This window comes from Tiliqua scincoides, chromosome 2, assembly GCF_035046505.1.
Source record: "Tiliqua scincoides isolate rTilSci1 chromosome 2, rTilSci1.hap2, whole genome shotgun sequence".
Lineage (NCBI taxonomy): Eukaryota > Metazoa > Chordata > Lepidosauria > Squamata > Scincidae > Tiliqua > Tiliqua scincoides.
Genome location: NC_089822.1, coordinates 121,831,873 through 121,843,806, shown reverse-complemented (window position 1 = coordinate 121,843,806; position 11,934 = coordinate 121,831,873). Strand labels below are relative to the sequence as shown.

Here is an 11,934-nt window from a genome sequence, read left to right as displayed (position 1 = left end):
CAATCTTGTCTCTGTTATCAGTGGGACACACAGGAGGATTGCCTCTTTTATTCTTAATGAGCAGGTACATTTGTAAAGAGAAAGGCAATCCTTTGAGTATCCTGGGCCCAAATCAGCTCAATCTTTAAAGGTCAAAGCTAGCACCTTGAATTGTGCTTGGAAACACACTTGTAACCAGCACAATTTCTACTATAGTGGGGTTATGTGATCGGCAACTGGGCTGCTGCATTCTGGATCAGTTGAAGTTTCTGAGCAAGAGCATTTCCACATAGAATCACTGCAATGGTTCAAGTGTGTTGTCACCAAGGCATGTGTCAATGGGGTCAGATGTGAACTAAGAAGGAACAGGCATATTTGGCACCTTAGCTGAAGTTGAGTAAAGGGTACTCCTGGCCAAAACCTGGGAGGTGTGTGATGGTGTGGCTGCACAGCTTCCAGCCAAGCTCTGCACAGTATGGACTTCAACAACTGGATGTTCAGTGTTGACATCATCGCTGAACTCTGGAGGCAGCTTCACAATGAGTCACAGCACTGCAGAGCTACTAAAGGGTTCCGTGCACCTTAGTGGGAATGCTGCTCAGGACTAGGTCCAAGAACACCCCCAAACTACAAACTTCTGTTTTCAAGGGTAGTTTTACTCCTTCCAGCACAGCCGAAATCCCTGTTTCCAAACCAGCAGTTCCACTGACCAAGAGCACCTCTATCTTGTTGGAGTTCAGCTTCAGTTTGTTTGCCCTCATCAGGTCCTTTGCTGGCTTCAGGCACCAGTTCATTTCCTTGACAGATGGTGGAAAATAGAGACAGAGCTGGGTGTCATCAGTTTACTGGAGACTGTGGGAGATGTCCTTTGTGACATCATGGTGGCCAGCCAATCAGTTCCCTGCACAGCCTGTTTCCACTGAAAGGAGCAAAATCTTTTTGAACTGAATGCACTGAGGGCTCTTCCAGAACAGTTTCAGTGCTCTAAGGCAGATTCAGGTGTCCTCATTCACAGGATGACCAAGACTGTATGAGAACTAAGAAACCTATCCTTCATGTAATTTTCACCTATCCCCACTTATTCATCTCTTTCCCATAGGGTCTGCCTGGTCCCCAGGGTCCTGTTGGTCTGCCAGGTGAAAAGGTACGTTGGAGTCAAGGTGTTTCTCTTCTAGGCATGGCATTAATTGCAGGCTTATCCCAAAGTTGGTATGTAAATATGGTTTAGAGGACAGGACAGGGCACATTTTGGGGGCTTGCTCTGGTATTCATAGCGTGTACCCTGACACTGGGGAAGATCTCTAACCTATACAGAAAATACCCAGTCATAAAGCAGTCTTATAATAGCCAAAATTCACCCATTCTTGGCCTAATTTTATGGAGAAAATGAATCATTTTGGAGGTCAAGATTGCCTGGGAGTTGTATTCCACAACATTTCCATCACAATTCACATGTTCTTGCCCTAAGTAATCCAATAATGCCTTGCTTATCATCTCTCTCTCTCTCTCTCTCTCTCTTTTCCTACCCTGCAGGGTCCACCAGGAAAAGTAGGGATACCAGGACTGGCTGGGATGGATGGGCCCCCGGTAAGTGCACAGGAAGTTGTAATAATTCATAGGTCTGGTACTCAGAGGAGGCTGGCTTCCTCTTTTAGAAGCAGCTGCAATATGTGGGAGAAGGCAGGTATTCCGCATAAGAAAATGTATTCATAGGATTCTGTGTTTTCTCCAGTGCCCAATTTTTCCTTGGTGGGCAATGAAGGAACTACCAACCGAATAAAACAGGAGAAGAAAAATCAACTTTTTTTACCCCTCCCCCGGAAAAATAATGTATTTTCTCTTAACCTTGAGCTTCAGTTCTACAGTGTTCACAGCATCCATAAGTAGGGTTGACTGCTTTTGGTACATTCCCAGACTATTGGCTCCCTTGTTAGTGTCTTTAATTAGGCATCTCTTCTCCAAATGTGCCTGTGCCATCATTCCAGTGGGCCTCTTGTTTTGCTTTCCAGGGTCATCCAGGAAGAGAAGGGCCAGCTGGGGAGAAAGGAGCCCAGGTAAAAGCCTGAATCTGCCATACAGAGTTTAAGTTTTTGCTAAGGAGATACTGGAAGAAATAAAAGGGGGTTATTACACTTGTTATCAGGTGTGCTCCCTGGGGCATTTGGTGGGCCGCTGTGAGATACAGGAAGCTGGACTAGATGGGCCTATGGCCTGATCCAGTGGGGCTGTTCTTATGGGGTCCCCTATGCTAACCACTCAGAAATAAGATGCTGATTGGATATATTGATTGTGTCTTCAAGGAATATTTGGGGGACATTGTTCTAAAAATCTTTCTTCTTCAGGGTCCAACTGGTGCAGCAGGGCCAATTGGCTATCCAGGGCCCCGAGGAGTCAAGGTAGGTGCTTCATACCTCTCTCTACTAACCCCTGTAAACCCAGAATGAGAATCTGGGCACCAGCATGGAGTGCCACTGCTAGGCAGCATCAACAATACTGAACTAGACCGTCTGACTCAATGTAAGACAACTTTCTGTGTTACTGCAGGGGGCCTTTGGAGTGAGGGGCTTGAAAGGCAGCAAAGGTGAGAAGGTAAGAGTCTCCAATAGTGATTCTAGGTCTCTCACTGTTTTCATCCAATCTCTGGAGTACAACTTGCCTGCTCCTGCTTTCTGTGTTTGTGGTACACTCTTTTGAATTATGTAGGTCAACCTAGGAGAGAAGCAAATGTATGTAGGATGCAGCGCTGAGACAGAGTGAACACTGAGTTCAGTCACCTTTTAGTATACTTCCAGAGTTGTTAATTCACTAAAGCCCCAATCCTATGGGGATTGGAAAGGTGGTAGCAACTTGCACCAAGAACCTATCCCTTCTTTCTCAGCTCACCTCTCCCCCTTTATCTTCTTGGGTTTATATCAGCAAAATGGCAGACTTGTGCCATTGGCAGACTTATCCAAGGAGACCCATAAGCAATCAGGCAGCCTACTGGAGCATAAGTAAAAAAATAGTTACTTTACTTACCTCCTGCTGTCTGTCCTATCTCCCCCCCCTTTGATGGTGCACACATGGCTGCGTTGGTGCTAATGTTGGGGGATAATGGGAATTAAGGGCCACCCAACAAGTGAAGTCTGATACTAGGAGTTGGGTCAGTTTCATGGGATGAATGTTATCAGTTGTAGTTTCCTTGGTCAGGTCGCCTTGATCTAGAAAACAGTATGGTGAGGAAATAAAATCTTGTACAAATTTGAAATCCATCTAAATTTCAGTTTTTAATTTCAAACATGTTCAAATTTGGCTTCTGAGATATACTTTAAAAAAAAAATAAAAGCAGGAGTTTCCTTGCTTGTTGATGGATTTTAAGGTCATGGTGTTCAGTATGGATTTGCCAAATTTACAGCCAATCCCATGCATGTCTGGTTAGAAGTAAATCCATTGTTCAGTGGAACTTACTTCTAGGCAAGTGTGTATAGGATTTCAGCTTTAAGACATTTTTTTCTCCTAAAATCCTTCCATAAAGCATCAATCCATAAGTGGGAGTGTTAGAGAAATTCATATTGGAAGAACATAAATTCAAAGTATGCAGTCAAGTTTGAACTGGCTTGTTGCCAGCCAGTTGTGCATGACTGAAGCTGACTTATAGAGGAAATTTATGTCAGATTTAGGCTGCAATCCTATATAAACTTCTCTGGGAGTATGTCGGATTGAACTCAGTGGGATTTACTTTTGAGTAGATACGTACAGCAATGTACCCTAAGCCAATCAAACATGTGAAATCTTGTACCACTCTTAAATATAGGTAATATTCTAACATTTCCCAAACATCCTACAACTGCATGGCTCAGGCCTGTTTTTGAAGAATCATGCTAGTTTTACAAAGGGGTGGTAGAAGTGGCAAGTACAGATTTTGAGTCAAGGGAATGGACTCTGAGCATCATCAAAGCTAGGTTTGGAAGAAAAACTGTAGATTAGAATTTCAGTTTATATCATGGATATGCATGTCACTGGGTTACTTTCCCCAGTTCTCAGGTCCATGCGTAAATGCCTAAGCATTCCTTCTGCTCTGGTTTTTATTTTTTGTCCCTCTCCAGGGAGAAGATGGATTCCCTGGCTTCAAGGGTGACATGGGCCCAAAGGGTGACCGTGTGAGTGATAACCTCTCAAGGATGCTATTGATTTTGAATGTGTGAAGGGGGGGCTCATTAAGGAGCTATAAACTGCTCAGTGTCTTAATTGTGTTGTGTTGATATGCCAATAAAGGTTTCAGACAGAAACTGCTCAGTGGAGGGATGGGCAAGTGTAGAGGCTCCAAAAAATAAACACAAAAGAGGTGGTATGAAGCTCTTTTCATTATCGGATTCACAGCCCAATTCTAAGGGGAAGGTCTACTGTGTGAACTAGCATTCCGACAGCAGAACACGCTTTATAGCATTGCAAATGGCATCATATTAGGTACATGTTGCTTTAGCAAATATGTGTGTCCAGACCTGCATTTGTTGAAGCATTTATAGCTGGAGAGCTGGTGGGAGAGTGAGACTTTGCCTTTCCCATGCCCACTGGTTTTCTCTGTAAATGCTCCTTCCCAAGTGCTATTTTCCTTGAGGTGGGCTTACTTCTGGTTTCAGAGCCAAATACTTTTTGGGCATGGAATTAAAAACTGCCATGAGGGGACTTGTTTGTGGGAGAGAATTGGCAAACAAGGGAAGGGTTAAACGTCCCTCTGGTATTCACTGATTCTATCCTGTGAGTGCGCTGCCAATTCTGCATTTGGCTTCTGGGGAGAACATGAAGTTTTCATTATGTGTGCTACTGTACACCCTGCAGAATTGGACTGGGATGCATCTCTCTCTCTCTCTCTCTCTCTCTCTCTCTCTCTCTCTCTCTCTCTCTCTGCTTGTTGGAAAAATTCCATGCACCTGTTGCTTTAGATGAAAAAAAGTTGACACTGCTCTGTATGCATTAGCAAAATACTGTCAGTTTCCACACACTACCTTTCCCCTTTAAAATAAATGGTGCAAATAGCCTCCAGCCTAAAGCATGCTCGTCTGAACCATTTTCCTAAATTACTCCATTTGTTGCACTGGGGAGTCTCTGAATCACCAAATTGAGAATATGTTCAGTCCAAATTTCTGTAACCACCCCTATCCAGAACTCTTTTAATTCTTTCATTTCTTGACAGGGTGATGGTGGGCCATTGGGCATACGTGGTGAGGATGGCCCTGAGGGGCTGAAGGGGCAAGTAGGACCTCTGGGGGAAGCAGGTTCTCCTGGCCCAGCTGGTGAGAAGGTGAGCGACTATCCTATTAACCTTCCTGTTTCTATTTTTCTGGGCACATCCAGACACTGATATTTGTTTCTCTCCACAGGGCAAGTTGGGTGTGCCAGGCCTGCCAGGCTACCCAGGCCGTCAGGGACCTAAGGTGGGTGTGAGAGGATGCTGGGGTAAGGAATTGTTGGCTGTGGTCATTGTCTGTTTCACTGTTTTGTCTTTCCACAGGGCTCAACAGGATTCCTAGGGCCCTTGGGCCTCATTGGGGAAAAAGGCAAGCGGGTGAGTGAAATTTGGAGACATGTTACCTATATCTTGAAAGCATATGGATGGAAAAGATACACCCAGGAATGGGAAGAAAGCACAATAGCGGTTCCAGAGGGCAAGAGAACCCAAAAACATAAGGACATAAAAAGAGTCCTGCTGGATCAAGGGCCCATATAGTCCAGCTTCCTGTATCTCACAGTGGCCCACCTGTTGCCTCTGAGAGAGCACAAGACAACAAGAGACTTGCATCCTGTTGCCACTACCTTTTACCTGATATTTAGAGATGGGCCACCTCTAAAACCTGTACATTGCATATAGTCATCATGGCTTGTGATGGGCTTTTCCTCCATAAATCTGTTCAGTCTACTTTTAAAGGTATCTAGGCCAGATGCCATCACCACATCCTGTACAGATTAATTATATGCTGGATAAATAAATATGTTCTCCTCCTAGTCAATTATAGTGGCTATTCCCTGGTTCCAGCATTGTATAAGAGGGAAAAGAACTTCCTTCTATCTACATTTTTTGCCCCATGCTTAATGTTGTACATCTCAATCACATTCCCCTCTCCAGCTTCTTCTTTCTAGGCTGAGCAGCACCGGACATTATAGCCTTTCCTCAAAAAGGAGGTGTGCCGACCGAGTAATCATTTTGGTCACTCTCTTCTATACCTTTTCCATTTCCACTAGATCCTTTTTGAGATGTGATGACCAGAACTGGACACATGTGTGATATGGCCTAACCATCGATTTGTACAATGGCGTAATAGTATTGGCTGTTTTATTCTCAGTCTTTTTTAAAATTATTCTAAGCATTTGATTTCTTGCCCCAATATGCATCACTTTAATTTACTTACGTTAAAGCACATCTGCCATTTTGCTGCCCATTCTCCCAGTTTAGAGAGATCCTTCTGGAGCTCTTCACAATACCTTCTGAACTTCACCACGAGGAAAAATTTAGTGTCATCCACAAATTTGGGCACCTTTCTGCTCATCCCCAACTCTAGGTCATTTATGAACAAATTAAAAACTGTTGGTTCCAAGTTCCTAGGAGCACATGATTTTTCAGCTCTCTTCATTATGAAAATTGCCCATTGATACCCACTTTCTGTTTCCTGGTCTTCAACTAGTTCTAATCCATGAGAGGACCTTATTCCCTGACTGTGGAGTTTTTTCAGCAGCCTTCGGTGAGAGACCATGTCAAACACCTTCTCAAAATCCAGATATACAGGTCGTGCCTCATTATCCACTGGGGTTCCATATTGGAACCCCTAGTAGATTTAAAAAAAAAATCAGTGGATTTCAAATAGTGGAAAAATAACTTTAAAGTTTCTTGCTCCTCTATTGTCGCCCCAGAATGCAGTGGTATAGGTGCTATTCTGCATTTAGCCACTAGATGGGGTGAATAATGGAATCTAATGGAATGAAATTATAATTATTTAATATTGCAAAAAGTAGGAAATTGAATTTTAGTGCTTTTTTTCCTTGTTACAAGGCATTTAAAGGTGGCCCTCAGCATCAGTGGTAAATCAGTGGATACCGAATCAGTGGATATAAGGTCCCACCTGTATAATATCCTCAGGTTCTCCTGCATCCACATGCCTGTTGATCCTTTTCAAAGAATTCTAAAAGATTCATGAGGCAAAACTTACCCTTACAGAAACCATGCTGATTCTCCCTCAGCAAGGCTTGTTCTTCAATGCGTTTTAAGATTTTATCTTTAATTAGGCTGTCTGCCATCTTACCTGGAACAGACATTAGGTTGAGCGGCCTATAGTTTTGTGGGTCCCCTCTCCTTCCTCCTTTAAAGATTGGCGTGACATTTGGAATCCCCCAATCCTCTGGCATTTTGTCCGTTTTAAGTGACAAGTTGCGTATTTTAGTCAAGAGATCAGCAATTTCATTCTTCATTTTCGGTTATTAAGGAACTTAACTCTTGGGTGGATGCCATCTGGACCTGGTGAACTATTGATCTTTATTTTGTCAATTAGGTCTGAAATGTCTTCTCTTTTAACCTCTTATCTGATTTAGAGCACAATCCTGACCCTCAGATGGGCCAGCACAAGTCCCTTGTGCCAGCCCAGAGGTGTCACAAAAATGCAGTAAAGCAATTTTGTGCCTCCATTCAAGGAGGGAAACTGGTGCAAGGTCCGAAGTGCCATTGGACTGGTAAGGCTGCACAGGCCGAGACTGTCACTTGTGCCAGATCCTAACCCAAGTCCCGAGAGACCCGGGGAAGCTTCTGGTTGCTCGGATTTGCTCTGAGTTAACCCCATTGGGGCTGCTTTAGTGTTACCCAGGGTAAGGGGAATGACTTCCCCTTGCCCTGAACCGAAGTGCAGGTAGCCCCAACTTTGCTCTGGATATGGGTCAGGCTGGCTGGCCTCCTCATTCCAGCGCAGGTTAGTTCCAGGGCTGTCAGTTCCTTAGCCAGGGGGGGCTATTCAGGTAGTGGTATCTGCCTGAGGGTTTCTGCCATGAATACAGATGCAACGAATTAATTTATTTCCAACATGAGTGATCAGGACTACATTTATTTATTTAGGTCAGGGGTGGGCAAACTTTCAACTTTTGGGATCCTCGTGAACCTTTAACAATTGTGTTGGAGAGAGTAATTCAGCATGTGCAGCTTGTCATCTGTAAGAAATTCCCTCTTCTATACAGTTGTTTAAGATCCAGGATTCCTAAAGTTGAAAGTTTGCCCACCCCTGATTTAGGTACTTAATGCCCTGCCTTTGGGCAGAATTATCTTCAGAATAGTTTACAATAGATTGCAATAATACAAGAATAATTTACAAAGACATCTGCATGCACAAAACCAAGCAGTTATCCAGTCAATGGCAGTGACTAGAAGGCAGTAGGCTGGTCTTCTCCCTTGCCACAAAAATTCTTCCTGGGAGGCAGTGGGTGCCAGTAGAATATGGAATATGTGAAGGTCAGGACTGTCAGGCTAAAGAAGTGCTTCTGAGCATGTGCAGGGGTCTTTCTCTTGTCCCTACCACAGTCAACCCCCATGCATCTAGAATTGGGATAAGGGCTGCCAAAGCAGATGACACAATTGCTTGACTGGAGATCACTGCATCCTGGGAAAAATTGTTCACATCCTGGCTGGTGCTTACTGTTCTGCTGGAGCTCCGCATCTCGTTGCCCTCCACTGCTGTGCAGGGATGCTCTGGGCAATCGTGCCTAGTGACCCAGCAGGCTGTGCAGCAGGATATCTGGGCAGGCACAACTGCCCTGTGAGCAGAGGGCAGTAAGACATGGTGTTCCAGTGTAATGGTAAGCGCCACTCATGGGAGGGATGGATTAGGCAGGGTACCAGAACTGTCCCACAGGCCAGAGTCTGGAGAGCGCTGCACTAACATAATGGCATCATCTTTTTTTTCTTCAGTTCCTGCTAGTCCTCAACTGGAATCAGAGGCAAGCAGCAAGGTTTAGGTTGGGTTCTGTAGTGGGCTGGGTGGGCAGAGAGGTCTCTTGGGGCAGATAATGGAATTGGTTCAGGCAGAAGTCAAGGTCCAGTGTGGCTTATAGAGGGGTGGGTGGGACTGGAGGAAGGCAGCATTGTTCCCCCAGGCAACCTCAGGGAGGCTGATGTTCAGGTTCCCGAAAGTGGCAGTCTGAAAGGGAAGAAGGGGGAGCAAGGCAAGGTCAAGAGGAGTTGTTCACGCTGAAGAACTAAGCCTGAAGCCACTGATGTACAGAGTTCACGATCCTCAAGGAAACCACTCTCTGAGACACTTTATAATTACATGTAATCTGGGATAAATGGAGGAGGGGGAGAGAATGTAGCGCAGTGGGTCTGGGTGTACCATTTTCCTTGTTTACCACCCTCTCACTTTTCCTAATCTTCTTTTATAGGGTAAAGCTGGCCAGGCTGGGCAGACTGGACAACGCGGTCCTTCGGTGAGCCTTCACCTGACAGTATGACCTCATCATGCTTGAGTTAAAAAAAAAAGATTTATTTTTAGTGTTTATCTATTGATACAGAGCTATATTATGATTGTTGTTTATAATCCATTCTGTTCCATAAAAGAGTAGCTTACAGTATTTTCCCCCCTGTTGGTTAATAGTTAGTCAGTAGCACTTAAAAGCCCCAGTCACAAATCACTGTCCTTTCTCCTTTTTCAGGGCCCTCCAGGTGAGCGTGGGTTGCCAGGACCCACAGGAAAGCCAGGACCAAAGGTATCTCTGTTTTCTATATGGTACACTACATCTCTCATTGCCCTCTTCAGGATGTATATGTGTCCTCTTCTGTGCCCAGTGCTCTTCTTCTGAGCATGGCACCAGTTCTTCTGCATCATTTATGTGACAGGTACCACTGATCTCAAACCAGGATCTGTTTAGACTCTGCCTAGCACATTTCTTTAGGAACAGCCTTCAGGCACGTTGGCCTGGCTGTCTAACATAAGAGGAGCCCCGCTGAATCAGGCCAATGGCCCATCTAGTCCAGCTTGTTACCTGTAATGAATTTTTTCTCCAGAAATTTTCCTCCAGAAATATGTTCTCAAGAACATATTATTTCTTTTCCTTCTGTTCACAATGGCCTGACTAAGGTGACTCTAAGGTAATTTCAGCCTCTGGTACTGAAATTTACTGGTAAGTAGCAGGGACAATCTGCCCAAGCAGCTGTATTCCATGGGACTACAGGTGGGTAATTACATGCTTGACTGTTCCACCACTTAAGAAAAAAACACAAACCTCTCTGCACATAGAAAATAAAAAATTAGGAGACCGCTTGGCTCTGATCCTAATATGCTAATTTTACTCAGGCTGGGCAAATCTCAGTGTGTGGAGCACATGATTTGCATGCAGGCGGTCCTAGGTTCAACCTCTGGCGTTCTTCAACTTTTTTTTCTCACCACAGGGTGATACTGGACATGATGGAGCTCCTGGGATTGTAGGGGAAAAGGTAAGAGGAATTGTGGAATCCCTGAAGGTGATGTACAGTCAGGTCTGGGTGTTCAGGAAGTCAGAGTCTGGTTGCCTGCCTCAGCAAAAGTCGGTCCCAGGACTGGCCATTAGCTCCCTGAAGCCATGATTGTTGTGTTACCCTGCACATGCCCAATCTTGTCTGATCTCGGAAGCTAAGCAGAGTTGGGCCTGGTTAGTACTTGGATGGGAGACCGCCTCGGAATACCAGGTACTGTAAGCTTACACCATAGTCTTTCGAGACTGAAGGTTGCCAACTATTCTCTAGTAGCAGGGAACACCCCTGCCGTAGAAGGCAGGAAGAACAAGCTTGAATTTGAGGAATATAAATGTGATCTTTGATATGTTATGGGATGAGCATGGGAAGGGGGAAGCCAAAGGTGTGGGGGGGAGTTAGCAAAAGCATTTCACTGTGACTTTTCACTCTCCGTGAACAGGGTCCCACTGGACCACAGGGCCCCAATGGATTCCCTGGACCTAAGGGGCCACCTGTAAGTATCTGCTATTCCCTGTATCCATATCTAGTGGGAGCCACCTACCTGTCTAGAAACAGGGTGGGAAACCATTCCCCATGAGACACCAACTTGAGTTTAAATAACTGATGTAAAAAAGTCTTTAATTTAAATCTGCAATCATTGTTAAAGCAGGAGACCAATGTAGAGGAGAGAACATCCTGGCCAATTTAGGTTTTACACTTGAATTGCACATGCATAGAGACCAAAACCCAGATTAAGCGTTTGCTGTGAAAACAGCCTGAGAAAGCACTCTGTGCTTTTACAAGATAGGACCTGAGTATGTGGGGTCAAAGGAATGAGCCTCTGGTGACAACCAAGGTAGATTCCTTTTGCCTTGGACTTTGGGCTGTAGCATGAGCACAATTAACTAGTCTTTCTTGGAGGCACTCTTGAAGAGATTAACAAACCAGGCCCTGCCCCACTTCCCCTACAGGAATGCATGCTTGGGGAACAGTTTATATAACAAGGGATAGATTAACCACTGTTCTTTACTCTCTTATTTATTCAAAAAGATTAATACCCTGATTTCAATCCCATAGCAAAAGAGCTCATTTCTTGGCGGTGGGGAGAGCATAAGAAATGCTTCAGGGACATGATGTTAAATTCTCTCCCCAGCTCTCTGCTGTTCCTATTGCTGCTACAGTCTTTACAGAGCCTGCAGCAACCTCTAGCATATGATCTGCATCCTGGATTATATTATTATGATCATTATTATATGATGATCGTATGATGATGATAATTCTATCAAACTGTATTAATAGCTAATACTTTTAAAATGACTGGGTGTCAATAGGTGTGTCAGGAAGTGAGTGCATCTCTGTGCTTGTGTATGGGGATGTATGCAAGCCTGTGTGTACAAGGTAAAGCTCAAGAATAAATCCATTCTGTAACATGGACTTTGTGGGTGCATGTTCTGACTTTCACATCACATGGCAAAGCCATGTTGCTGCAAAAAATAGGGTTTGCAGCATTCAGAAAT

At 44.5% G+C, this 11,934-nt stretch overlaps 1 protein-coding gene across 1 annotated transcript in view; it reads left to right on the top strand.

The window, feature by feature from the left end:
- Window positions 1-11,934, top strand: part of COL5A3 (collagen type V alpha 3 chain) — a 130,675-nt gene that overhangs the window by 70,549 nt on the left and 48,192 nt on the right. Inside the window, exons 24-36 of the mRNA XM_066612797.1 lie at window positions 1,079-1,123; window positions 1,513-1,566; window positions 1,989-2,033; window positions 2,322-2,375; window positions 2,524-2,568; window positions 4,065-4,118; window positions 5,153-5,260; window positions 5,340-5,393; window positions 5,471-5,524; window positions 9,370-9,414; window positions 9,640-9,693; window positions 10,376-10,420; window positions 10,878-10,931. Coding sequence (XP_066468894.1) covers window positions 1,079-1,123; window positions 1,513-1,566; window positions 1,989-2,033; window positions 2,322-2,375; window positions 2,524-2,568; window positions 4,065-4,118; window positions 5,153-5,260; window positions 5,340-5,393; window positions 5,471-5,524; window positions 9,370-9,414; window positions 9,640-9,693; window positions 10,376-10,420; window positions 10,878-10,931 — 711 coding nt within the window. The remainder of the gene's footprint in view (window positions 1-1,078; window positions 1,124-1,512; window positions 1,567-1,988; window positions 2,034-2,321; window positions 2,376-2,523; window positions 2,569-4,064; window positions 4,119-5,152; window positions 5,261-5,339; window positions 5,394-5,470; window positions 5,525-9,369; window positions 9,415-9,639; window positions 9,694-10,375; window positions 10,421-10,877; window positions 10,932-11,934) is intronic.